This window comes from Protomyctophum parallelum, assembly GCF_964188405.1.
Source record: "Protomyctophum parallelum genome assembly, chromosome: 3".
Lineage (NCBI taxonomy): Eukaryota > Metazoa > Chordata > Actinopteri > Myctophiformes > Myctophidae > Protomyctophum > Protomyctophum parallelum.
Genome location: NC_139698.1, coordinates 18,411,614 through 18,435,690, shown reverse-complemented (window position 1 = coordinate 18,435,690; position 24,077 = coordinate 18,411,614). Strand labels below are relative to the sequence as shown.

The following is a 24,077-nucleotide window of genomic DNA, read 5'->3' as shown; positions in this document are numbered from 1 at the left end:
CTTACACCTACAATGGAAAGCCAGTGAACAAAAATGTCTGTGTGGGAAGTCAAAAGTAAACTGGGAAATGCTTTCCTTGTCTATAATTCTTATGAAATACTTTATGCAACAACAACACCCACTTTTCCAACTATAATTGTGAGTTCCGCTCATCTTATGTTCTACATTTACAGTATATGGCAGCCATTTAGTTTGTGTTCAGAGTGCTTTACAGTCACTATTACAAAATGTATGTTTTTCGCTATGATATATTTGGGTTAATACAACATCTCCTCTCCTCTCCTCCTACAGCTATGGCCTCTGCCAGCACCAGTGCGATGTCAGAGGACAGTTTTCTCTGCTCCATCTGTCTGGATCTCTTCAGTCAGCCTGTAACTACTCCGTGTGGACACAGCTTCTGCAAAGCCTGCATCACAAAGTACTGGGACAGCAGTGACGTCTGCCAATGTCCCATGTGTAAAAAAGCTTTTGACCCGAGACCAGATCTCTGTGTCAACACGCTGATCTCTGAGGTGGCTGCTCATTTCAAGAAGTCTAAACTAGATGCTCCCATTCCCATCCCAGAGGAGGTGCCCTGTGATGTCTGCTCTGACACCAAGTTTAAAGCCCTGAAGAGCTGCCTGTCATGTGTGGCCTCTTATTGTGAGACGCATCTGGAGCCTCATCATAAAGTTGCATCATTGAAGACGCACAAGCTAGTCAACCCTGTAAAACTGGAGGACAGGCTGTGTAAAGAACACGGCAGGATGCTGGAGCTCTTCTGTAGAAGAGACGGAAAGTACATTTGCATCACATGTTCGAAGACAGATCATAAAGATCACCACACGGTCCTGATAGAGGTAGAGTATGAACAGAAGCGACCGCAGTTGGACAAGAAAAAGGCTGAGCTAGAGAAGATGATCCAGGAGCGACAGGAAAAGATTCAGCAGTTCAGAGTCACCGTAGAGAAGAACAATATAATGGCAGAGAATGAAAAAGCGGACACCGTTCAGGTCTGCTCTGCTCTGGTGTCTTCCATTAAGAGAACAGAGGCCGAGCTCATCGAGGTGATAGAGTTGAAGTCCCGATCGGCAACGCGCGAGGCCGAGGGCCTCATCAGAAAGCTGGAGGAAGAGGTCACTGAGCTCCAGAGGAAAAGGACTGAGCTGGAGCAGCTCTCGCACACCGAGGACCACCTCCACCTTCTGCAGAGATTCCCGTCTCGCTACAGCGTAGCACACCTGAGCACGTTGAGTGAGGTTAAGCTGTCCTGTGAGGTGAGTGTGAAGAATATACGCACAGCTATCGCTCAGCTGCAGGAGACACTGGATGGAGAAATGGAGAAGCTCCCCGAGGTCATGCTGAAGAAGATCCAGCAGCAGTATGCAGTAGATGTGACTCTGGACCCTGACACAGCGCACCCCAACCTCGTGCTGTCTTTGGACGGGAAGCAAGTGAAATATGGAAACGTGAAGAAGATTCTTCCTGACAAGACAGAGAGATTTGAAACAGTTCTCTGTGTGCTGGGAAAAGAGGGCTTTTCTTCGGGGAAAGTTTATTTTGAGGTTCAGCTTAAAGGGAAGACTGCGTGGACCATTGGGGTGGTTCCTCAGTCTATCAACAGAAAGAATAGTCAGCTGTCTTGGTATGGAGGCGCCAGCTCGTTGCAGGTGGTTAATGGAGGAAACTACTCAGCGGAGAATAAATGTGTGACGGCCATTGTCTCTGTCAAAATCGATGTCCAGGAGATTGGTGTGTTTCTGGATTATGAGGGAAAGCAGGTCTCCTTTTATGATGTTGAAACCAGGGCTCTTCTCTACTGCGGAGGCTTATATGATAATAAGAGTATCCATTTCCCGTTTTTCTCACCACTCATTCCTGACGGTGATGAGAAAGCTTCTCCTCTGATCATCTCTCCTGTTAAGCAAAAATGAGTTTTTATATCAATGTCATGATTTTGAGTGTCCTAGAAGGGAATGGATTATTGTGAGCTTCTTTTGTTGATTTTTACACAAAAAAATATGATATTATATACAATATTCAATAGTTAAAGCTGCTATAAGCGACCAATGACAAAGCTTCTAGGAAAATCTTTGAATACAGATTGCAGCCCCTAGATGTGTCACAGAGACTACATTTTGTTTGGGAGCGTTCTACAAAAAGTCATTAAAATGTTGACATATTATTGCTTATAGCAGCTTTAACTAAATATTATTCCGACAACTGGTTGAAGCACTGTAACAGATTGATGCAAAAAATATTTTTAATGTGATGTGAAATTATTAAGCATTCTTTTGTTTCAAAATGGACTGCTCTATACTGTACGGCTGGTATAGCCTATAAATCAAAATAAGTGTTTGACCTGATGTAAAATAAACAAGCAGTTAACGTTAATTCTTTAAGTGTTGTTTTTTTTAGTTCATACACTCATCATAGTCAATGGATTCTCATTTTAGCGGTTATAAGAATTCCGAATCTCAACAAAATTCAGATGGTGTCTAGAAACAGAATTGATCATGAAGAGCAGAGCAGAAAACGGCTAAATAAAATAAGCTGGGGCAGTGCATGTGGGGAATACCAAACGACTCGCCCCTTTAACAACTCTCCCCCGCAAACTGTTTTAATGAAGTAAACAGTTATTTTAGTATTTCCTTCCCTCTGTGAAATCTGAAATTATCTTTTATACAGATTTATTTGATTGTATAGTAGTCAATCTCTATTACTAAGAAATTAAGAAGGAACATCATGACACAGAGACGGTGACTGCTTAATTAAGTTAATTTAGGACCTTCTAGCAGTTCGTTTTATTAAACATTTCTTCCATGTAGCCCATGTTTTGTAATGGCATCATCATGACATGCCCGTGGATATAGAGTGAACTTCACAACGATAAATGAATATGATACCTTTTATATAATCACCAACATGAATTATGTTACTCAAAATACAAAACGAAAACGACACACAATTCTCTATTTTGCACAACCTTGAACACAATGGCATTCAAATTACATCACATAGCTGGCACAGATCGAGCAGTCTAGCATTATACGTTACAGTATATCTGGTACAATTACATTTCCCACTGTCAGTAAATGGTTGACCGATAAAAAAGAACGAAGCTCTCAAATTCTCTCTGTCTGAGTTCAGTCCACATGGATGCAATGCAGGGGGACTGGAGGAGGAGGTATGTGTGGTGTATATTTCAGGACTGGATTCAGAGACCATTCTCCTGCCGCTTGTCTACTGTACTGAGAACATTGACTTGATGATCAACAGACAACATCATAGGCAACTAGATAAAGTGCCCATCGGCACAGGTCTCCATCAGGGGAGGTCAGGTTGTGGCCTCCTGGTGGCGCTATAATAGGCAAATGTGAAAAGGGTGTCATTTCTTCTTGCCTTGGGTGATTTGAGGCTTTTTGTTCAAAACGGGCCAATCCTGCAAACGTTGAAAGCCAATGTTGGCCAATTAGGATGTTAAATGATATATCGGACAGATCCGTCTTTGACACATGACTATAGAGCGTCGCAGTCCCGCCCCCTTTCAGAACGACGGGTGGCCCAGGAAATGATTCTCCATTCATTTTCTCCATAGGCTTTTCAAAAAGTATTTATATAAAGACGGACAAAGCGGACAAAGCCAACTCGGATCGTGACAAATCATGACAATAATTACAATGTTTTGGGCCGATCAAATAATTAGTAAGAAGAAAAACAATACAAATAGTGTTGTATCCTGCCTTTATTTTCTTCTTTCAAATTATTTGATCGGCACAAAATATTGTGATTGTTGTCATGATTTGTCACGATCCGAGTTGGCGTAACCGTCTTTATATAAATACTTTTTGAAAAGCCTATGGAGAAAATGAATGGAGAATCATTTCCTTGGCCACTCGTCATTCTGAAAGGGGGCGGGACTGCGACACTCTATAGAGATAGTGTGTAAGCCAATCAGTGTAGAATCTGAGAAATCCAACAGACTCGTCTTGATCACATGACTACGGAGATCATGTAGACCGATTTGCATGAGATTTGGATGAAATCTGTGCGACTAACATAAGGAATGTGGAATGTGAATCGGCCTCATGGTGGCGCTATAACCGGCAGATGTGGAGGGATGCAGGGACAATGTTTTTCCATGGCCTCTAGGGAGTGCGCATACATAAGTTGTATACAGATCGATGCAGTTATAGCTAAAAACAGGAATTGGCCTGTTATAGCGCCATTGTGAGGCTGATTTCGGGGAAAAGATTGTGGCATGTCGTCCTCGGCCTAGTGGAAATGTGCGTGTATAATTTCACGGAAATTGCACACTGTGTTTGTGATTTGTGGCATTTTTTAAACGGACCAATCCTGTGAGCTTTGGAAGCCAATCTTAGCCAATAAGGATGGAAGATGGGAAATGGTGCCGGTACGTGTTGATCACATGACTATGGAGATAGTGTATACCGAATTGTGTGATGTATGGATAAAATGTGTACGAGTAATCTACAGAAATGTGTTTTGCCTAAATCGGCCTCATGGTGGCGCTATAACAGGCCGTTGAGGAATATTTGGGGCAGAGGTTCGTCGTTGGCATCCAGGGAGTGTGTGTGCAAAGTTTGGCATGGATCGGGCCAACGGTGACAGAGATTAGCTGATAACGGACGTGTGTTTTGCCTAAATCGGCCTCATGGTGGCGCTATAACAGGCCGTTGAGGAATATTTGGGCCAGAGGTTCGTCGTTGGCATCCAGGGAGTGTGTGTGCAAAGTTTGGCATGGATCGGGCCAACGGTGCCGGAGATTAGCTGATAACGGACGTGTGTTTTGCCTAAATCGGCCTCATGGTGACGCTATAACAGGCCGTTGAGGAATATTTGGGGCAGAGGTTCTTCGTTGGCATCCAGGGAGTGTGTGTGCAAAGTTTGGCATGGATCGGGCCAACGGTGCCGGAGATTAGCTGATAACGGACGTGTGTTTTGCCTAAATCGGCCTCATGGTGACGCTATAACAGGCCGTTGAGGAATATTTGGGGCAGAGGTTCGTCGTTGTCATCCAGGGAGTGTGTGTGCAATGTTTGGCATGGATCGGGCCAACGGTGCCGGAGATTAGCTGATAACGGACGGGCGGAAGGACGGACGGACACACACACACGGACGGACGGACCGAGTGCAAAACATACTCTCCCCACAGCCCTTCGGCCTGGTGGAGACAGTGACCACATGCAGGACCTCACCAAGAGTCAGACAAGAACTGAAGTCTGACAGCTGGATCATGGCACTTATTTTATATGACTTGTCCCTAAAGAGTTAACTATAATATCAGGAAGAGAAGGCCAGGGATCGGGGAGGAGCATTACTGTAGTGCCATTTCACGGAAACGAAACTTATACACTACAGTCAGTAATTCTGCAGAAACAAAACCTTTGCCTACTGAAGCCTCAACTGTAACTGTTCTGAAAGGTTTTCACATCAGAGGAAGATCGTTGCACGTTTCTATCTTTTTAAAGGTGCACAAAAAGGGGGAGAACAAAGTCTGCATTCACAGAAAGGGAAATTCTAGGCTACATTCAAACAGGTTAGTTCAGATGATTCTTGTTTGTATTAAGATCTTATAGTAATAGGGAGTGGTTGTTATGATGAAATTGCTTAGCCTGAGTCCACATGAAGACTCCACACCAGTCTCTTTCACTGTCTAAGTACCCGAACTATTATTACTGTTTTGTAGTTAGACTTGACTTGAGTTGAGTTGTTTGTGTTTTCATTTTACATTAATATAGCAAAAATAGTGAAGGACACTTTTACTTTAATTGCCATGCGTTTGGGGTTCAAGTTACCCACAATTATTCCTTATTTAGTTAACTTTGTTTTCAAATATGATGCTTTGTATGGTCCCGTTAATATTAAACTTGCAGAAATACTTTTTTTAAAGATGCATAATTTAGTCCTCTTCGGCTTGTGTGCTATTAAAAGATTCCCAGTGCTTATAAGTAACTAGTACCTAAAGTAATTAGCTCAGAGGTCGGAGAGATTAAGTTTTATGTTAATTTTAAATCATTAACCCTGCCTGCATGTGTCATTGGTTGTAAAATAACCAGCTGTGGCCCAGGCCGTAGCGTAACGGTCTGGGCACCGGACTGGTAATAAAGTGTGCCGCGGGTTCGACTCCCGGACCCGACACGGCCTTTACTGCATGTCATCCCCCCATCTCTCTCCCGTTTCCTGTCAGCCTACTGTCTGTCCCTTCAAAAATCAATAAAAGGCGTAAGCCGCAAAAAAATATCTTAAAAAAAAAAAGAATAATAACCAGCTGTGGGCACACAATGACAAGACAATATATATACCAATATTACTCTGTATTAGCCTGACACACACATGCAAGAATGCGCACACACACACACTTTTGTCTTGGCCAGGAGAGTGGATTCGAGTACTATAATTATGAAACTTACATATTGATAATGTAATGTGTTACTGTCCTTACACCTTATCAACGAATGGAAAGCCAGTAAACACAAATGTCTGTGTGAGAATTCAAAAGTAAACTGGGAAGTGCTTTCCTTGTCTAGAATTCTTATAAAATACTTTAAGAATACAACAAACCCACTTTTCCAACTAATTGTGAGTTCAGCACATCTTATTGTCTACATTTACAGTATATTAAACCATTAGATATGTATGTATGACGGGAGGTCTGATTTAAGAGCAGTCCCCTGACATCTCTGGTTTAATAACATATCTCCTCTCCTCTTCTTCCTCCTCTTATAATAGCATATAGTTCAGCACATCTTATGTTCTACATTTACAATATATGGCAGCCATTTAGTTTGTGTTCAGAGTGCTTTACAGTCACTATTACAAAATGTATGTTTTTCACTATGATATCTTTGGGTTAATAAAACATCTCATCTCCTCTCCTCTCCTCCTACAGCTATGGCCTCTGCCAGCACCAGTGCGATGTCAGAGGACAGTTTTCTCTGCTCCATCTGTCTGGATCTCTTCAGTCAGCCTGTAACTACTCCGTGTGGACACAGCTTCTGCAAAGCCTGCATCACAAAGTACTGGGACAGCAGTGACGTCTGCCAATGTCCCATGTGTAAAAAAGCTTTTGACCCGAGACCAGATCTCTATGTCAACACGTTGATCTCTGAGGTGGCTGCTCATTTCAAGATGTCTAAACTAGATGTTCCCATTCCCATCGCAGAGGAGGTGCCCTGTGATGTCTGCTCTGACATCAAGATTAATGCCGTGAAGAGCTGCCTATCATGTGTGGCCTCTTATTGTGAGATGCATCTGGAGCCTCATCATAAAGTTGCATCATTGAAGACGCACAAGTTAGTCGACCCTGTAAAACTGGAGGACAGGCTGTGTAAAGAACACGGCAGGATGCTGGAGCTCTACTGTAGAAGAGACGGAAAGTACATTTGCATCACATGTTCAAAGACAGAACATAAAGATCACGACACGGTCCTGATAGAGGTAGAGTATGAACAGAAGCATCCGCAGCTGGACAAGAAAAAGGCTGAGCTAGAGAAGTTGATCCGGGAGCGACAGGAAAAGATTCAGCAGTTCAGAGTCACAGTAGAGAAGAACAATATAATGGCAGAGAATGAAAAAGCGGACACCGTTCAGGTCTGCTCTGCTCTGGTGTCTTCCATTAAGAGAACAGAGGCTGAGCTCATCGAGGTGATAGACTTGAAGTCTCGATCGGCAACGCGCGAGGCCGAGGGCCTCATCAGAAAGCTGGAGGAAGATGTCACTGAGCTCCAGAGGAAAAGGACTGAGCTGGAGCAGCTCTCGCACACCGAGGACCACCTCCACCTTCTGCAGAGATTCCCGTCTCGCTACAGCGTAGCACACCTGAGCGAGTTGAGTGACGTTAAGCTGTCCTGTGAGGTGAGTGTGAAGAATATACACACAGCTATCGCTCAGCTGCAGGAGACACTGGATGGAGAAATGGAGAAGCTCCCCGAGGTCATGCTGAAGAAGATCCAGCAGCAGTATGCAGTAGATGTGACTCTGGACCCTGACACAGCGCACCCCAACCTCGTCCTCTCTTTGGACGGGAAGCAAGTGAAATATGGAAAGGTGAAGAAGATTCTTCCTGACAAGAAAGAGAGATTTGAAACAGTTCCCTGTGTGCTGGGAAAAGAGGGCTTTTCTTCAGGGAAGGTTTATTATGAGGTTCAGCTTAAAGGGAAGACTGCGTGGACCATTGGGGTGTTTCCTCAGTCTATCAACAGAAAAACTAGTCAGCTGTCTTGTTTTGGAGGCGCCAGCTCGTTGCAGGTGGTTAATGGAGGAAACTACTCAGCTGAGAATAAATGTGTGACACCCAACTCTGTCAAAATCGATGTCCAGAAGATTGGTGTGTTTCTGGATTATGAGAAAAAGCAGCTCTCCTTTTATGATGTTGAAACCAGGGCTCTTCTCTGCTGCGTAGGCTTAAATGTTCAGAAAATGTATTTCCCGTTTTTCTCACCAGTCATTCCTAACGGTGATGAGAAAGCTTCTCCTCTGATCATCTCTCCTGTTAAGCAAAAATGAAAACTCTTTTTGTATCACTGTCATGCTTTTGAGTGTCCTAGAAGGGAGTGGATTATTGTGAGCTTCTTTTGTGTTGAACTTTACACAAAAAAATATTGATATGATATTCAATAGAGTCAACTAAATATTACACCTGGTTGAAGCACTGTAATAGATTTATGCAATATTTCTTTTTAATGTGATGTGAGATTATTAAGCATTCTTTCGTTTCAAAATGGACTATTTCTCTGCTCTATACTGTAAGGCTGGTATAGCCTAAGAATCCAAATAAATAAGTGTTTGACCTGATGTGAAATAAACAAGCAGTTAACGTTAATTCTTTAAGTTTAATTTTTTTAGTTCATACACTCATCATAGTCACTGGATTCCACTCATTTTAGGGGTTATAAGAATTCCGAATAGCAACAAAATTACTGGTGTCTAGAAACAGAATTGATCAGAAAGAGCAGAGATGCTAAATAAAATAAGTTGGGGCAGTGCATGTGGGCAGGTCATCAATGCCACTGGCCTCTGGGCATAGATTCTTTGACGGGCAGAAAGAAGGCCTAGCTGAGGGTCACAGAGGGTGCACGGCACTCATGGCCTCCATGAAATCCCTGCCCTGATAGTAACAGTAATATAGGCCTAGTATTTGTAGTTTTGTGAGTCATGTGAGAAATTGGTGAAAAACTAAACACTTAAAAAGAACTATAGCCTACACAATTCTCCGTTTTGCACAACCTTGAACACAATGCCATTCAAATGACATCACATAGCTGGCACAGAGCAGTCTAGCCCAGGGATCAGCAACCTTTTGGACATGAAGTGCCATGTTTAACATGTCTTGCCAGTCAGTGTGCCACATCGACACTAACTTTAATGACACCACATCGAAAATGTAATATTTTCTTGTTTTTTTGTGGTTGTTGCTCGTTTTTGTTCATGGCTTTTTTCCTCAAATAAAAACTAAGTGGAAATAAATAAATAAATATTTCTAACTGATTTTGTGTAAACCAGACTCCCTCCCAGTCCCCAGTCAGAGTCAGGAGTTTGAATGAACATTATAGAATCATGTGCTTTTGGGACTTCATTTAACTGACTAAACGTTATTGAATAATTCAAATTAATGTTGGCACGCACCCGTGCCTAAGGTTGCCTACCCCTGGTCTAGCCTATACGTTATATCTGGTACAATTAAATGTTCCACTGTCCGTAAATGGTTGACCGATAAAAGAAAAAAAAGTTTTGGTTGTTTATTTCCAAGCTCTCAAATTCTCAATCCAATCGAAGAGGTTTTTTTTTCCCTACCTAGTGGGCATGGCCGTATTTAGCCCAATGAGCTTGTAGATCTGCTATTTTTCAATAGCTAAAGTATAACATAATGCTTAGTTAAAACACCAAAACGGGTTCCCGTCCAGCATGGGTTAAGATGATGATGTTGGGGCCCTAATGACAAGATGAGGGTGGGAAGGAGAAGGAAATTGTCAAATGTTAATTTGAATATAAAATAATAACATGTGGATGTACAAACATGAACGCTGGTCTTTGGCTTTTTTATTCTGTTGGGAGATGAGGGGTTCCATTTCCGTCACCGCTAAACCCCTTGTACTAAATTGAAAAACTTTTTTGAATAGTTCAACTAGCCAATCTACATTGACACATGAGCTTGTAGACTGGCCATTTTAACTATTCAAAAATGTTTAGCAAAATAGTAAAACAAAAAAAAAGGCAAAGAAGTTTAGCGGTGAAAATGGAGCACATAATCTGTTTGCCTAAACTATATAATTATTATAACCTTCTCTGCAGCAGTGTGGCACTTTTGTTAAGAAAAAAAATCACACCCGTGTGAAGTGAGGGTCACTAATATATTAAAGTCTAACTCATGTTGATTAGGTGATGTAATGGTAAAACAGACGGTGCCAACACAAACATTAAACGCCATTAACAATACAGAGACAATATGACGTAAGGCACATTATGACTTACATTTTCCCTTCATTGTGAAAACAAACATTGAACTAAATACAAATATTAAACCTTGTGTATAGGAGGGGCCGATCACTTTTGTCTTGCATTTCAGAACGGATCCTTCACGGAAGTGACCGGATCAGTTTCGTTCACCAAAAATAAATAGTTATTTTGATTTGTTCGTTCATGACCGACTCATCACTCTGAGGGACACAGAAGAGAACCACGAAGACCTCCAGACGGACGCGGGCGAGGACCCAGCCGAGCTGGTCCGCGTTCAGGTTTAAGTAGCACGTTAATAACATTGATTGATTGATTGAAATATTTATTAACAGTTTGTAGAATTTACAGTACATTTTAAGCACAAACTCAATACAAAGACTGTCAACTGTGAGTGGACGACCCAATTAAGCATTACACTTGTTTACAACAGGGTCCACATTGTTCAATTCATCAAAACATTTAAAGACATACAAACATTTAGAGACATACAAATAGACATTTCTATGTAGCTAAATTCATCATATGGGAAGCAAAAAAGGGAAAAGATACAATATACAGTGAGGGAAAATGGGGTGGGGGGGGTGGGGGGGATTCAGATTTTACAGAGGCCAGTTTCGAATTGCAGCCATCCGTAGGTGCCCTTTGAGAGCGGTTTTGAAGGAGTCAAGGGATTCACATGTCTTAATGACTGTTGGTAGGGCGTTCCACATTTTGGTGGCATAGGAGCGAAAATAATTTAGTCCCTTGTTTGTGCCGAATCTGGGTTGTACATGGTTTGTTGCACTCCCTCTGGTGTTGTGGGTGTGGACTTCGTTTACATTAAGGAAGTATTTAGACAGGTACATGGGTATCTTGGTGGTGTATCGAATCTTGTGGACCAGACCCATTGCAAGATGCTGTACTCTGTCGACGACCCTAAGCCATCCCAGCCTGTCAAAGTGGGCAGGGGTGAGGTGGGTTCGGGGGGTGAGGCCAAGTAGGAGCCTGACCAGTTTGTTTTGGGAGGTCTGGAGCCTTGTTTTAAGGGCCTTTGAGGTGCTGTGGTACCAAGAGGTGGATGCATAGTCAAAGAAACCTTGTACGAGGGCTCCTGTTAAGGTCTTCAAGGTGTTTTTGCTGACCAGTGAGGAGATCCTGTAAAGGAATCTTGTTCTTTGATTGACTTTTTTGATTACGTTGGTGGCCATCTTATCACCGGAAAGATTGGCCTCCAGGATGGAACCTAGGTAGGTAATTTGATCTTTTCGTGTGATAATATTGTCACCCACTCTAACCAAGAAGCCATCTGCCTTGCTGAGATTACTATTTGATCCGAAGAGGATGGATTCAGTTTTTCCCAGGTGTAAGGATAGTTTGTTATCAGCGAGCCAGGTGCAGATTCTACCGAGTTCAGAGCTGAGGGTCTTTTCAACCTGCAGTTTGTTCCTGTCCGAGACCAGCAGTGCTGAGTCATCTGCGAACAGGAACAAGTTGCAGTCACAAGCTGAAGTCATGTCATTAACATATATTAGGAACAGTAAAGGCCCTAGTATGCTTCCTTGTGGGACGCCACAGCTCACTGGGAGGGGAGGGGACAGTGTTCCGTTCACCTCCACCATCTGTTCTCTCCCCTCCAGAAAACAGCTGGGGAGTAGTGGGGGGGAGAGGGATGGGAGTGGTGTTATTTTTGCCGCCACCACCACCACCACCAGGGCCTTTATTAATCCACCGTTCGATGGCGTGTAGGCGATGCCGAGATTCAGAGAAGACACCGCCCATAAGACGACGCTGGCCATATTGGCCGCGTGGGCGCGGCTTGCGGGCCACGTATAGTACCCGAGGGGGGGAAGCCACGGCCAGGTAGCGGTCCACGACGCTCACGGCCGCCAGGAACAGCACGCCAGTTCCAGACGGCGAGACAGGACGGGAAGCTGGAGAAGGTATACACGTCAGGAAGCAGGGTAGGCTATACAGGCCAGGTCGTCCGACGACCCTGCAGCCTCGTTCATTCGTTTCATATTATCGACAATGATAATGTTATATAATGTATGTATGTATGTAATGTTCAGTTATATAAAATGAAAAAAAATGACAGGCAATGTAAATGTTCCACATACAATGCATAATAAAAAAGACATATAAATGTGATAAACATGAAAAAACTAAAAACAGTTAAACAATGACAGACAGTGTGAACAGACAAACAAAACAGACAACAGGACAGACACTCTTGCTCTCAAACTTTTCCAACATGTTGTTGTAAATGAAGTGAATTACAGACATTATTCTTTTTTAAATGAGAAAAAAATAAAATAAAGAAAAAACACTCAGTTCCTTTTTTTTTTCTTCTTTTCTTTCCAATTTTCTATTCTATTGTGTAGGAGGGGTTAGCGTGCACCTATTGAAATATTCAATGAAGGGTTGCCATGTCTGGTAAAATCTATCTTCACTCCCTCTCAATTCAAACTTTAGCCTCTTTCATTTTTAACGGAAGGAGCGTGAGGTTTGAGGTGGCGAGGTTGAGGAGGACGACGTCGTCTGCGGGGGCAGGGTGGCGCCGCCTGGCCGCCGCACCTGGCGGAGGAGGGCGTGAAACGCCAGGGCGTTGCCGGGAAGCGCCGTTAGGAAGGTGGCGATGTAGACGACGGAGAGCAGCAGGTGGCCGATCTTTGGCATGGTGGTTAGTTATACTCTTGTCGTTTATAGACACTGCACAGAGAGCATGCCATCGGTGAGGCAGTGAGGAACGTTTCAGTTTAGGTTCTATACGCACACAGAATAACTCCCAACTATATACTTCCGGGCCCCTTCCCTATTATACTTCCTTTACAGGTGTTACAGATGAAGAGTCCGGTAAAACTCCCGAATTGTACCATCACACCTGTATATTACCGTATGTTACTGTATAATTATGCCCGCTAAACTTGAGGTTTACAGGCACTGTAGGTGGTATTTAAATGATAAATACAGTGCCCGTAAACCAAATCAACCCCTGAATGGGTTGATTTGTAACGCGCAGCACGGGTTGATTTGTAACCCGCAGCACGGCTCAGACAAACGAGAGGTCTGACTTAAGGGCAGTCCCCGTTCTGAATGGGGGGTGTGTAACTTAGGGCTCCATTTTCGTCACCGCTAAACCCCTTATCCCTAAACTAAACCGTGTTTGTTCAAACATCATCTCAGCCCGGTAGGCAGACGTTTGAATGAATGGCGTTATCAGACAGAAGCAAACAGATGTGAGCCTGGCAACCAGTGGTGGTAAAAAGTACTCACAATTTTGACTTAAAGGACCACTTCACCACTTTTCAACCTATCTTCATATAATATGTCCTCACTAATAAGCATGAAAAACATTTTCTTTTTCCTACTCGGTCTGTGTCTCATAGGAGGGCTGTGGGCAGTTCAGAAACCGTCCTCCAGTGACATCATCGATGGGGAATACAAGCTAATAGAAACTGCAGGCTTTCTAGTCCTGAAAAGTTGCAATGCGAAAATGGAAGCCATCGTTCTCACGATAATGAGATAATTTCTTTGTAAAATAAAATAGTTAAAAAAAAAAACTGCCTAATGATGTCACTGGAGGACGTTTCTAAACTGCCCACAGCCCTCCTATGAGACAGACTGAGTAGAAAAGAATCGTGCCATTTTATCATGATTATTAGTGAGGACCTATTATATGAAGATAGGTTGAAAAGTGGTGAAGTGGTCCTTTAAGTATCAATACTGCAATATAGAAATACAAGTAAAATTCCAGGGACTGCAATATGACTTCAGTAAAAGTACAAAAGTATTGGCCTCAAATGTACTTAAAGTACCATTATGACATTGTGATGCATTAGTGAGCTTGTAGATCTGCAATTTTTTGGAAAGAAGCTAGGTTTGGTGGTCCATCTTAGTATTATATATACATTAGCCTCGACTGAAACCCAGACGTTTTTATTTCCAGACTATAGAGGGTCTACACTAAGTGGTTAAACAGAAGTGATATGAATGAATTCCAAATATTATCAAAGTATCCCATGGACATGAGTTATGTGTCATTATCTAGTAGTACCCACCAAAGGGTATAGAATAAAATTGATTTGGCCAATTGTACAAACTTAACACTAGCATGTCTGAGAGGTCATTTTGACCGTCTTTTTGAAGATTTTGAAGTCGATTATCTTTGCCCATGAAGCTTTCAGAAGGTTCCCCTTCCATGACCATCATCATCATCATCACCATGCTATCATCTCAGAAATGTTTGACATCTGAAACATTTTCTAAATATGAATTTGTCTGTCTCATTTTACTTCAGACATGCAAGGGCCCATATGAAAAAAATATATATTATAGTCAATGCACACGTGTATGCACACAGTAAGTATGAAAAGTTGCCTCAACTACAGCGGTTTTGTTCTTAAAGGTTTTATGACATTCATTTTCATTTATTATTCTTTTTTCTTTTAGGTTTTATGACCTCAATTACACCCAAAAAACCTGAACTTTGAACATTCAGTGGATTAGTTCTGTGGTCTGAAGTTTTCTTTGGGGTTTGGAAGCCTTTTGAGATACAATGAAAACAGGCAACACAGTGAAAACAGCGACATCTGCTGGCAAATCCCATTGACATATATGGGATTTGCAGGGTCTTACATCACTTACTGCCGGCAAATCAGAGCACCTGTTTGAGCCAGAAAACCCCAGATCACAGAAAATCTACTGAATGTTAAAAGTTCATGCTTTTTGGGTTTTTGGGGAGATTAGAAAACCTAAAAAAAATAAGAACAATTCCAAAACCTTTTTTTTAATGTCACAATCCCTTTAAATTGGGACAATATGTATACTGCCGACTAAATATCTTATCTGGCCGACATAGACAGCCATGAGGTGTGTCTGCCCTGTTTATGGACCTCCCGCTGTTTGCTGTAAAGCGGGACCTCCCAGCCTGTGTATGTGTTTGTTGTTGTAGTACCGTACCATCTGCTGCCTGGGTGTGGCTGCATTGTCTCTACTGGACTTTGATGTGACACACACACACAACACACCCCATAATTCTCTCTCTCTCACGCACGTGCACGCACACACACAAGCACGCACACAAACAGGCACGCGCGCACGGACAAACCACACAGGACCACTGATCGGAATTTCTGGAAGGTTTATGAACAGCACACGGTAAACGGGAAGTCAACTGGGAAAATGATACAAAAAAAAAAGGCAATAAAATTACAACATAAAACATTTACAAGGTCTCGCATCTTCCCCCCCCCCAAAAAAATCAGACATTTATACAGACGATTGACTTTACTTAAAATATAATAAATCGGGCAATATGAGAGGGGGGGAAATGACAAATATATATCCTGCTGATTCTGATTTTGTTGTTGATGTTACGCTCATGGTGAATTCACACTGAACGCGATAAAAAAACAGTTGCTTGAATCGTAGGAAACTCAACACTTTGTTGCATTCAGACCGGATGTGATATTTTTGGCTTAATTTTCTCCACACACTTTCTGTAGTTCTCTTCAGCGAAAACCGCTTGAGGTGAAAACTTTTCGACATATCTATCTAAATGTGTGTCTCTCTCTCCGGGCGTAGGTGTAAAATATCACGTCTTCATATTTGAGTTCGTTCCTCCCCCCCCGGAAAAAATAAAATAAATGCATCGTATCCGGTGTGAATGCCATGTCTACAGATGTCTTAACCACTCAACCTGGCATCCTCATTTTGGGGCACGGCATTCGTTATACAGACGAACGATGTTCACAAATAGGATTATTGAAATGGAGCTCAAGTGGTTATAAGGCCACCGCCCCCCTAACTCCAGCTCGTGCTAATGGAGCCGAGACCGGACCACGGGCAGCTATACCGGATGTTATGTGTGGCATCAAAATAAAAATAAACCCTCGTTCAGTCAACTTTCCCAGGATTCTATCATATTAAATTAATATTAAGACTTATTGGCCAGGGTTAGTCTATATCGGAGCGCTATAGTCCGAACCGGCCCGCGATGCTTCCGTTGATACTTCCTCGCTCACGCGATGGCGTCGCGAGCCGAAAATAGCACCTCGATGAGCTCACAACGCATCGCAGCACCGACGCCGTGAGGAGAAGTATACAGGTAAGGCTCTAGGGGTTAAAGGTCAGTCGTTGGTGTAGCACACTACAGCTTTGGTTCCGAACGGCCCCCCCGACACGTCTTCATGTCGTCGCTGTTCGGGTGGAAACCTCCCCATCTCCGACATTTTAACTTCTGGTGTTTTTTCCCGTTAAATCCAGCTAGCATTTGCTGCGTGTCCCCCCCCCCCCCCCCCCCCGTCTCGCTCCCCCCCCCCTTTCCTGTCAAGCTACTGTAACCTATCAATAAAGGCCAAAAAAGCCCCAAAAATCTCTTTAAAATGAACGCCCTATACTTGATCACACAAGCTCGAAAACGCGACACGAAGCGACGCGTTTTTTTCCGAGCTCGTCGATCTGCTATACTTCTGAAATACTTGAAATACTAGGTTCCCACCCGACAAGTAATAATATAATTATTATTTATATATATATTAAAAAAACAAATGGTCCAAAGACTTCCCCTCTACTCTACTCTGATAACCAGGCAGGCAGTTTGGTTTCTGTTTGATACAAGTGGATTTTGATGTGAGCCAGATATAGGAACCTGACCCTGAGCCCTTTGGAAGACAACAAAAGAAAAGCAGGCACAAAGATTTGTAAAACAAGTATAATACACCCCCCACCCCACCCCACCCCACCCCGACCCTATTCAGTCAGTCTCAATGGAATGCCCCGCAAGAACCAAACGGCACTCAATGTCTGCATACTCAAACCGAAAGGGAAAAAGAAAAAAAAATAACTTCAAAACTATCTCCTGTCTCGCCAAAGGTACAGTATTGCTCACACGCAAGCAGATAGTTTACAGTTTTAGCAGTCAATTTACAGTGACTTTACGGTTTGCTGGTATGAAATCGGAGCCCCCAAAAAGAGAGGGGGCCCTTCTTGTTGACGTGTAATAACACGTCCAGACAGCAGGTGGTGCCGTTTGTCCTAGCAGGGCAGAGAGGAGAGGAGCACAGCTCTTTGTACATCATAAGTGAGACTACAAGTCAAGTTACAGTACATCAGAAATAACATACTTCCTTACCGCGCTCCGCGGAAACTCTACTGGCAATGCAAGGTAAAATCTACACGTCTAAATCTCATTCCATAAGATTACATAAAAAAGGTTTCAAGTTCTCCATTCTCGGGCGTCCCGACTCTTTGTCAGTACGTTAACGGATATATCGGTTTTAGACAGACAAAACGCTCAAAGAGAGTTTACAATAACATACAGGGATGGAGCCTTCATAAACAACATCTCAGGAGGACTAACATATTATCGTACATTTAGGATAGGAGGGCTCAGAACTTATCACATACCCCCCCCGGGCCCTGTATTTGTTTGCCTTGAGGGTGAGGCGGGTAGCAAAAAAAAAAACACACCAAGGGATGCTTGAGGGTGCCGACTGAGCCTTGTGCGCCAATTTGGTCAGCTGCCATAATGTCTCTTGAACTGGTAACGGGGAGGAGGAGCCGCCTCGCAACTAACGAAGCTCATGTCAAAGACAGTCAGACGTGAAACTCCTAAACGAGACGCTATACATACGGTTTTGGTAAAAAAAGGTCCGACAGCCCAACTCGAAAAACAGAGCGACTGTCGACGGCTGCATAGCGGCGAGAGTGGGCAGGCCAATTATCTTCTCCCCCCAACGTCGCACGTTGAGCCATTATTTGTTTTTCGACAGCGTTTCCTCGATCGAAAGGGGTCCGTTTTATGTCTCACCGTCTTTGTGAATAAATAAGGCCCTATGGGGGGTATGTGATAAACAAAACGGTCACCGTTCCTCTCGGCATCCCAACGCGAGGGACCGGGCGTCATCCCGCCGCCCTGTGTGCCCCCCGAGGTGGAATGCCAAATCGGATGATGATGATCCAACATTTATATAAAGAGGATAGATCATATATATTAAGGAGGATAGCTAAAAAAACATATCTAATTATATTATGACAGGTCATAAGTCTCATGCATGTTTTTTTTTCACTAAACCAAAGCAAAGAGAGTCTGAATTCTGACCGTCACTCCCGTCCCCATTGGAGGACGTGGTCGGTCGGTAGGTTGGCGGTTGGTGGATCCAGCTGTTAAAGTCATGGTTTTGGCGTTTTGTGACGGTTTTGTTGGTGAAGCTTTACTTGGGTTGTGAAAAAGCGGGCGTTTCGCTTCGAGGTAGAAAAAAAAGTTTCATTTTTCAACTTCTCTGGATGAGGTCCTCAACCTCGCCGGGGCTGCTGCGACCTACGCATGTTTATGTTCAGAATACTCAACTGCTACTTGAATGCTTTCTATATATACATCGTCCATAGTCACAGAGTATGTAGTAAAGATGTAGTCATATAGTCATATGTTTTATGTAGTCCGTAGTCATGGAGTGCATAATACAGTACAGTAGTAGAGGTGTGATTATTCACTGATTTGAACGAACGTAATCAGGCTTAATGTTTACAATACAGCAACATCGTTTCTGTCGGATTCTGTCAGGATGCATATCCAGATTCTAGGGCGAGTAGCGATCCAATCGATCTGGTTCACACTTCAATTCAATTGCCCCAATCTATGCAAAGCAAAACAATTGATTCACATTTAAAAATATATATATTAATCATTTCTAAACGTGTTTAAAAAGAAAAAATCAGATAAAAGACGCCATTTCGGAATTTAAATCCAAAAGCGACCATGGCGTTGTCGATGCTCACACGGCTCTGAATGTTTTCTATGTCAGTTGGTTCTCGGACATTTTCATGTCAAGGACCCCCAAACATATACGGTATGTAATTGGCCGTCGACCGCCGCCCAGAGCGGGTTAACCCATTCAGGCCTGACGTCGAAAAAGAAAACGAAAAAAGTTTTCTAAATCATGACAATTTTCTGAAAGATTTGAGGCGCATTTTAACGATTTTTTAAAAATAGCAGACCTACAAGCTCGTAGATCTCCTATTTTTCAATAGCTAAATTATAACATAATGGGTTAAGGCAGTGGTCACGCCGTTTTGCAGCTTTGTAACGCGGCGGTCGTCTGGAGGGTAGAAATGATCTTCCCCAAAGACAACAACACAATCAGAATGTCATCATTAACAGCTGCTAATAATACATACATGATAATCATTTATTGTATCTCCAGTAATACAATTCAGTGATTAGAAAATGACGGTAAAAAGTCAAATGAAAAATGTATTGTCAAATCACATTCCGTCTGCTCCTTTGTTAATTTGAATGTAACATGATTGTTGTCAGCCCCCGGGGGCATACTGTAAGATGACGCGCCTAAAGTGGAAGTGGAAACGCGATACAATTGTGACGTCGGTAAAAATATCATCGCGTTTTCATCCGAATAAATCAATATAGAATTATTATCACGATGAAGCTGGCGATTCACATAGGACTCGAGATATATCTAGCAAATAACTTTCAGAATGTGAATGTGAAATGCGCACCCCCCTAGTATGTACTTTTCCATAGTCATGGAGTATGTAGTCTGTACTATATTAGTCCATAGTCATGCAGTATGTACGATAATGTAGTCGACAGTCATTGAGTATAGTATAGTGTAGTGTGTAAGTATGCAATGAATGTTTTCACAGAGCTGAACTGAACTCATCCAGCAGTTGTTGTTTTTTTCAGTTGAAAAATGAACCCGTTTCTTTTTTCCCCCACAGAAGCGTTCAGCAGCTTTGCGGTGGGAGGGGCCACCGTTAACTGGGCGTGGTCCCAGCTTCAGGCTCTGCCTCCCGACTCTCCGGCCCAAATTCGGACTCCTCCGGGATGTCTTGCAGGTCTGAAAGAATATGTTGGAAGTTTTTTTTTTTTTTCAATATGACGCCAATGAAACGGGTTACATTATGAGCAACCATGTTGGACTGATATTTATGACTGTAGAGGATGATACATTATTCAAGCCATTAAAAGGTATTAATTAAGCAATATTACACGAGAGGGTGTGGTTTAACGTGATTATTGCCACGACAGGGATGCGGTCAGGAACGAGATGTAGTCGAGTTCCGCAAGCATCACTGAAGTGGCAATAATCACGTTAAACCACACCCTCGAGTGTAATATTGCAATTCTACAACAGTTACCCTTAAAACTAAGAAAATTTGCTTATTATTATAATTTTTTTAATGACAGATGTAGTCACTACGAGCACAAATGTCCCAAGAAACTAGCTAGCCACCGAGTTTGCTAGCGCTCTGGGAAAACAGAGCAGCTGAATTGTTTTGTTTTGATTAGGTGGTGAACGGTGCTGGTTTGATCCACGGCTAGAAGCCGTTTCAACCAATCAGATTGCTTCCTCGAAACGACCCGTTGTATTAATTTAGAACAGACTATGGTTTTATTCGTTAGATAATGTAGTCTGGTCGTTGTACCTCTGGGGCTGTCGGAGCGAGGGGACACCTTCACCACCTCGAGCTCCTCCTCTTCCTCGCTGCCTTCCTCCTGAACGCCGTCCAATTGGTCAACGGGGTCCTGACTGGCCAATGGGGCGGTGGCGGTGGGGCGGGGCTCTGCGTCGCCGCCCTCTCTCTTCTTCGCGGGCTGATTCAGAGCAGAGAGGAGAACGCACAAATGAACACGCGCACGCACACACACACACCTACAGGACATACACCCGAGTACCTTGAAATGAAATATTGAGGACTGATACAGAAACATAGGTATTTCAGTAAACTGTCGTGATTTAGAAGATTTTTTTTTATTTCGACGTCAGGCCTAAATGGGTTAATGTAAAAAAATAAAATAATAATAATAAGTGGTTCCGTTCTTTATTATTTTACCATGGGTTTATATCACATCTGCATCTTCCAACCTGAACAGAGCGTCGCAGTCCCGCCCCCATTCAGAACGACAGGTGGCTCAGGAACTAATTGCCCATACATTTTCCTCATAGGTTTTACAAAAAGTATTTATTTAAAGACCTTTTAAGCGTCATAGAAAGCCAACTGGAGTCGTGACAAATCATGACAACAAACACAATGTTTGGGGGCCGATCAAATAATTAGTAAGAAGAAAAACAAAACAAAGTGTTGTACCCTGCCTTTTTTTTCTTCCTTCTTCCTAATTATTTGATCTGTCCAAAACATTGCGTTTACCTTATTGTCATGATTTGTCACGATCCGAGTTGGCTTTGCCCCGCGGCGTAACCGTCTTTAAATAAATACTTTTTGAAAGGTATATGGGGGAAAATGAATTATTTCCTGGGTCCTCGTAGGGGGGCGGGACTGCGACAATCTGTAGTGACACTCTATTCACTCACTTTGGCTTTAGGGATGCGAACCGATTGCTTTCATTCAAAATTAAATAAATACTTTTTGAAAGGTATATGGGGAAATTTAATTATTTCCTGGGTCCTTGTAGGGGGCGGGACTGCGACAATCTGTAGTCACACTCTATTCACTCACTTTGGCTTTAGGGATGCGAAGCAATTGCTTTCATTCAAAATTTGCTTATTTCCATCGCTCAATTTGTTTTTGTATATATCCTCTCTTCATAATGTAAATAGTATCCCAAGCGGCACACTTTACTACTTATTTCGATGGAAATAAGCGAATTAGCACAAAAACCCAACGCCCCATTGAGGGCTTATGGTAGGGGAAATAGCCAATAATGCACTTTTGCACAAAATAACACCTGGACCTCTTTGGTGGCGACGTAAAAACCACAAATAAAAGGTAAGAAAGCCTTCTAGTATGAAATTCTCCTTTAAGCAGTGGAAAGGGGGCCAAAGATTTTAACTTTAGAGAGGACTCTTGTTGAAGAAGACCCATGCACTAAGATCTCCTCTTACCTCCTCCGTGTCTCCGGTGCTCCCTTTGCTCCCCCTGCGTCTCCTCCTCCTGCCCCCCCCTCCTCCTCCTCCTCCCCCCTGCGGCTGCACCTCCTCTTTGATCTGCTTCTGCTGCTCCTGCTCCTTCTGCTCCTTCTGCTGTCGGAGCCTCTCGCTCTCCCTGAGTCTCTCCACCTCCTCCTGAGGGGGGGAAGCGTTATTACAGTTCATTAGGACCAACCCAAAACTACAATTGAAAGGACAATGTATAGTTAAATGGACATTTCACCGCTGGAAGAAACTGCAGTCACTCAATGTTAAAGGACCACTTCACCACTTATTTTCATATAATAGGTCCTCACTAATAATCATGATAAAATGGCACGATTCTTTCCTACTCAGTCTGTGTCTCATAGGATGGCTGTGGGCAGTTTAGAAACAGTCTTCCAGTGACATCATCATTAGGCAGATCTTTTTTAAAACAAGATTTTTTTTTACAAAAAAGTTTAGATTTTCAATATCGTGAGAACGATGGCTTCCATTTTCGCATTGCAACTTTTCAGGACTAGAAAGCCTATACAGTTTATATTAGCTTGTATTCCCCATCGATGATGTCACTGGAATACGGTTTCTGAACTGCCCACAGCCCTCCTATGAGACACATACCGAGTAGAAAAAGATTGCGCAGTTTTTTCATGATTATTTGTGAGGACCTATTATATGAAGATAGGTTGAAAAGGACAGAGTTCTCCGTCCTATCAAATAGTAACGCCCAGCACTCAATTTGCACCCCATATATGGCCAGAAAAAAAGGTCTGTGTGTTTGACTGGATAGCTGAATTGCCCATAATGCTTTATAAGACCAAACAAAACTAATGGTGAATTGAAGACATTTTAAGTTAAATTGACATTTCACCGCTGGAAGAACCTGCAGTCACTCAATGTTAATGTCAGTAAAAAATAGGCGAATGAGGGAAAAAAAATCACCCGTGTGAACTTAGTGGTGCAATTCCCCCCCCCCCCCCCCCCCCTCCCTTCCCCCCCACCTCTCTCTCTCTCTCTCTCATTAGCAGGCAGCAGGCACATCACTATCCCTCTCTGTTTCCGGCACCCCCTACTGGTACTAATAAGTCACATACTCGGGCTCATGACGGATACATAGGCACGGGCTACATAGATACGCACGGACATTGCTGGTTGTAGGAGTGGTTGCACCACTCAAAAAAAACATAATCAAAACTAAACTGAAAATAGGAAACAAAACACTAAATCCCGAACCTGTAGGAGAGCCAGCTGTCCGCGCAGCATCACTCCGTCATTGGCCGCCGTCACTCCTCCCAGGGCCACGCCCCCCAGCCCGGCGTCCAGCCCAGAGTCTCGGGACACGGAGCGCGCCAGGCGCGGCGGCCCGGCTCCGCCTCCTCCTCCTCCGGGGGCGTTGTTCAGCGTGGTCGTGGAAGGGGCGGAGTTCAAGGCGGGGCCTGCCCGTAGGCAGACCGACGCCAGGATGGAGTCCTGACGAATCACTGTAGCCTGGGGGGGGGGGGGGGGGGGGGGTTAATGGTAACATTTATAATGTTGTTCTATAATCATTCATTCATTCAAGTTTTATTTATTCTCGAAATTACACTGAGTAATTCAACTCTTTTTCAGTGTCGTCGAGTAATACAATATCATATAGAAAAAAACCTCACAATACACAATACAAAAGACCAGGAAAGATATACATGTGAATTACATAATTATGCTACAAGCTAGGATTATGATTACTGAATTCAGAGGATTGCATTCATTTGT

General features: G+C 43.1%; 2 protein-coding genes across 2 annotated transcripts in view; one reads left to right on the top strand and one right to left on the bottom strand.

The window, feature by feature from the left end:
• Positions 1 to 293: 293 nt before the first annotated feature.
• Positions 294 to 9,410, top strand: LOC310855983 (uncharacterized protein; the record flags this gene model as incomplete). The annotated part of the gene is made up of 3 exons (XM_083761199.1): positions 294 to 1,909; positions 5,472 to 5,539; positions 6,893 to 9,410. The coding sequence occupies 3 exons, from the start codon at positions 294 to 296 to the stop codon at positions 8,506 to 8,508; spliced, it is 3,300 nt and encodes a 1,099-aa protein (XP_083617325.1). The 3' UTR covers positions 8,509 to 9,410.
• Positions 9,411 to 19,830: 10,420 nt separating this feature from the next.
• The window catches only part of LOC310855982 (rho guanine nucleotide exchange factor 2-like), a gene marked incomplete at its 5' end in the record, with an annotated part of 88,136 nt that continues 83,889 nt past the window's right edge, over positions 19,831 to 24,077 (bottom strand). Inside the window, 4 exons of the mRNA XM_083761198.1 lie at positions 19,831 to 20,294; positions 20,884 to 21,052; positions 22,302 to 22,481; positions 23,559 to 23,813. Of these exons, the coding sequence (XP_083617324.1) occupies positions 20,212 to 20,294; positions 20,884 to 21,052; positions 22,302 to 22,481; positions 23,559 to 23,813 (687 nt within the window). The 3' untranslated portion in view covers positions 19,831 to 20,211. The remainder of the gene's footprint in view (positions 20,295 to 20,883; positions 21,053 to 22,301; positions 22,482 to 23,558; positions 23,814 to 24,077) is intronic.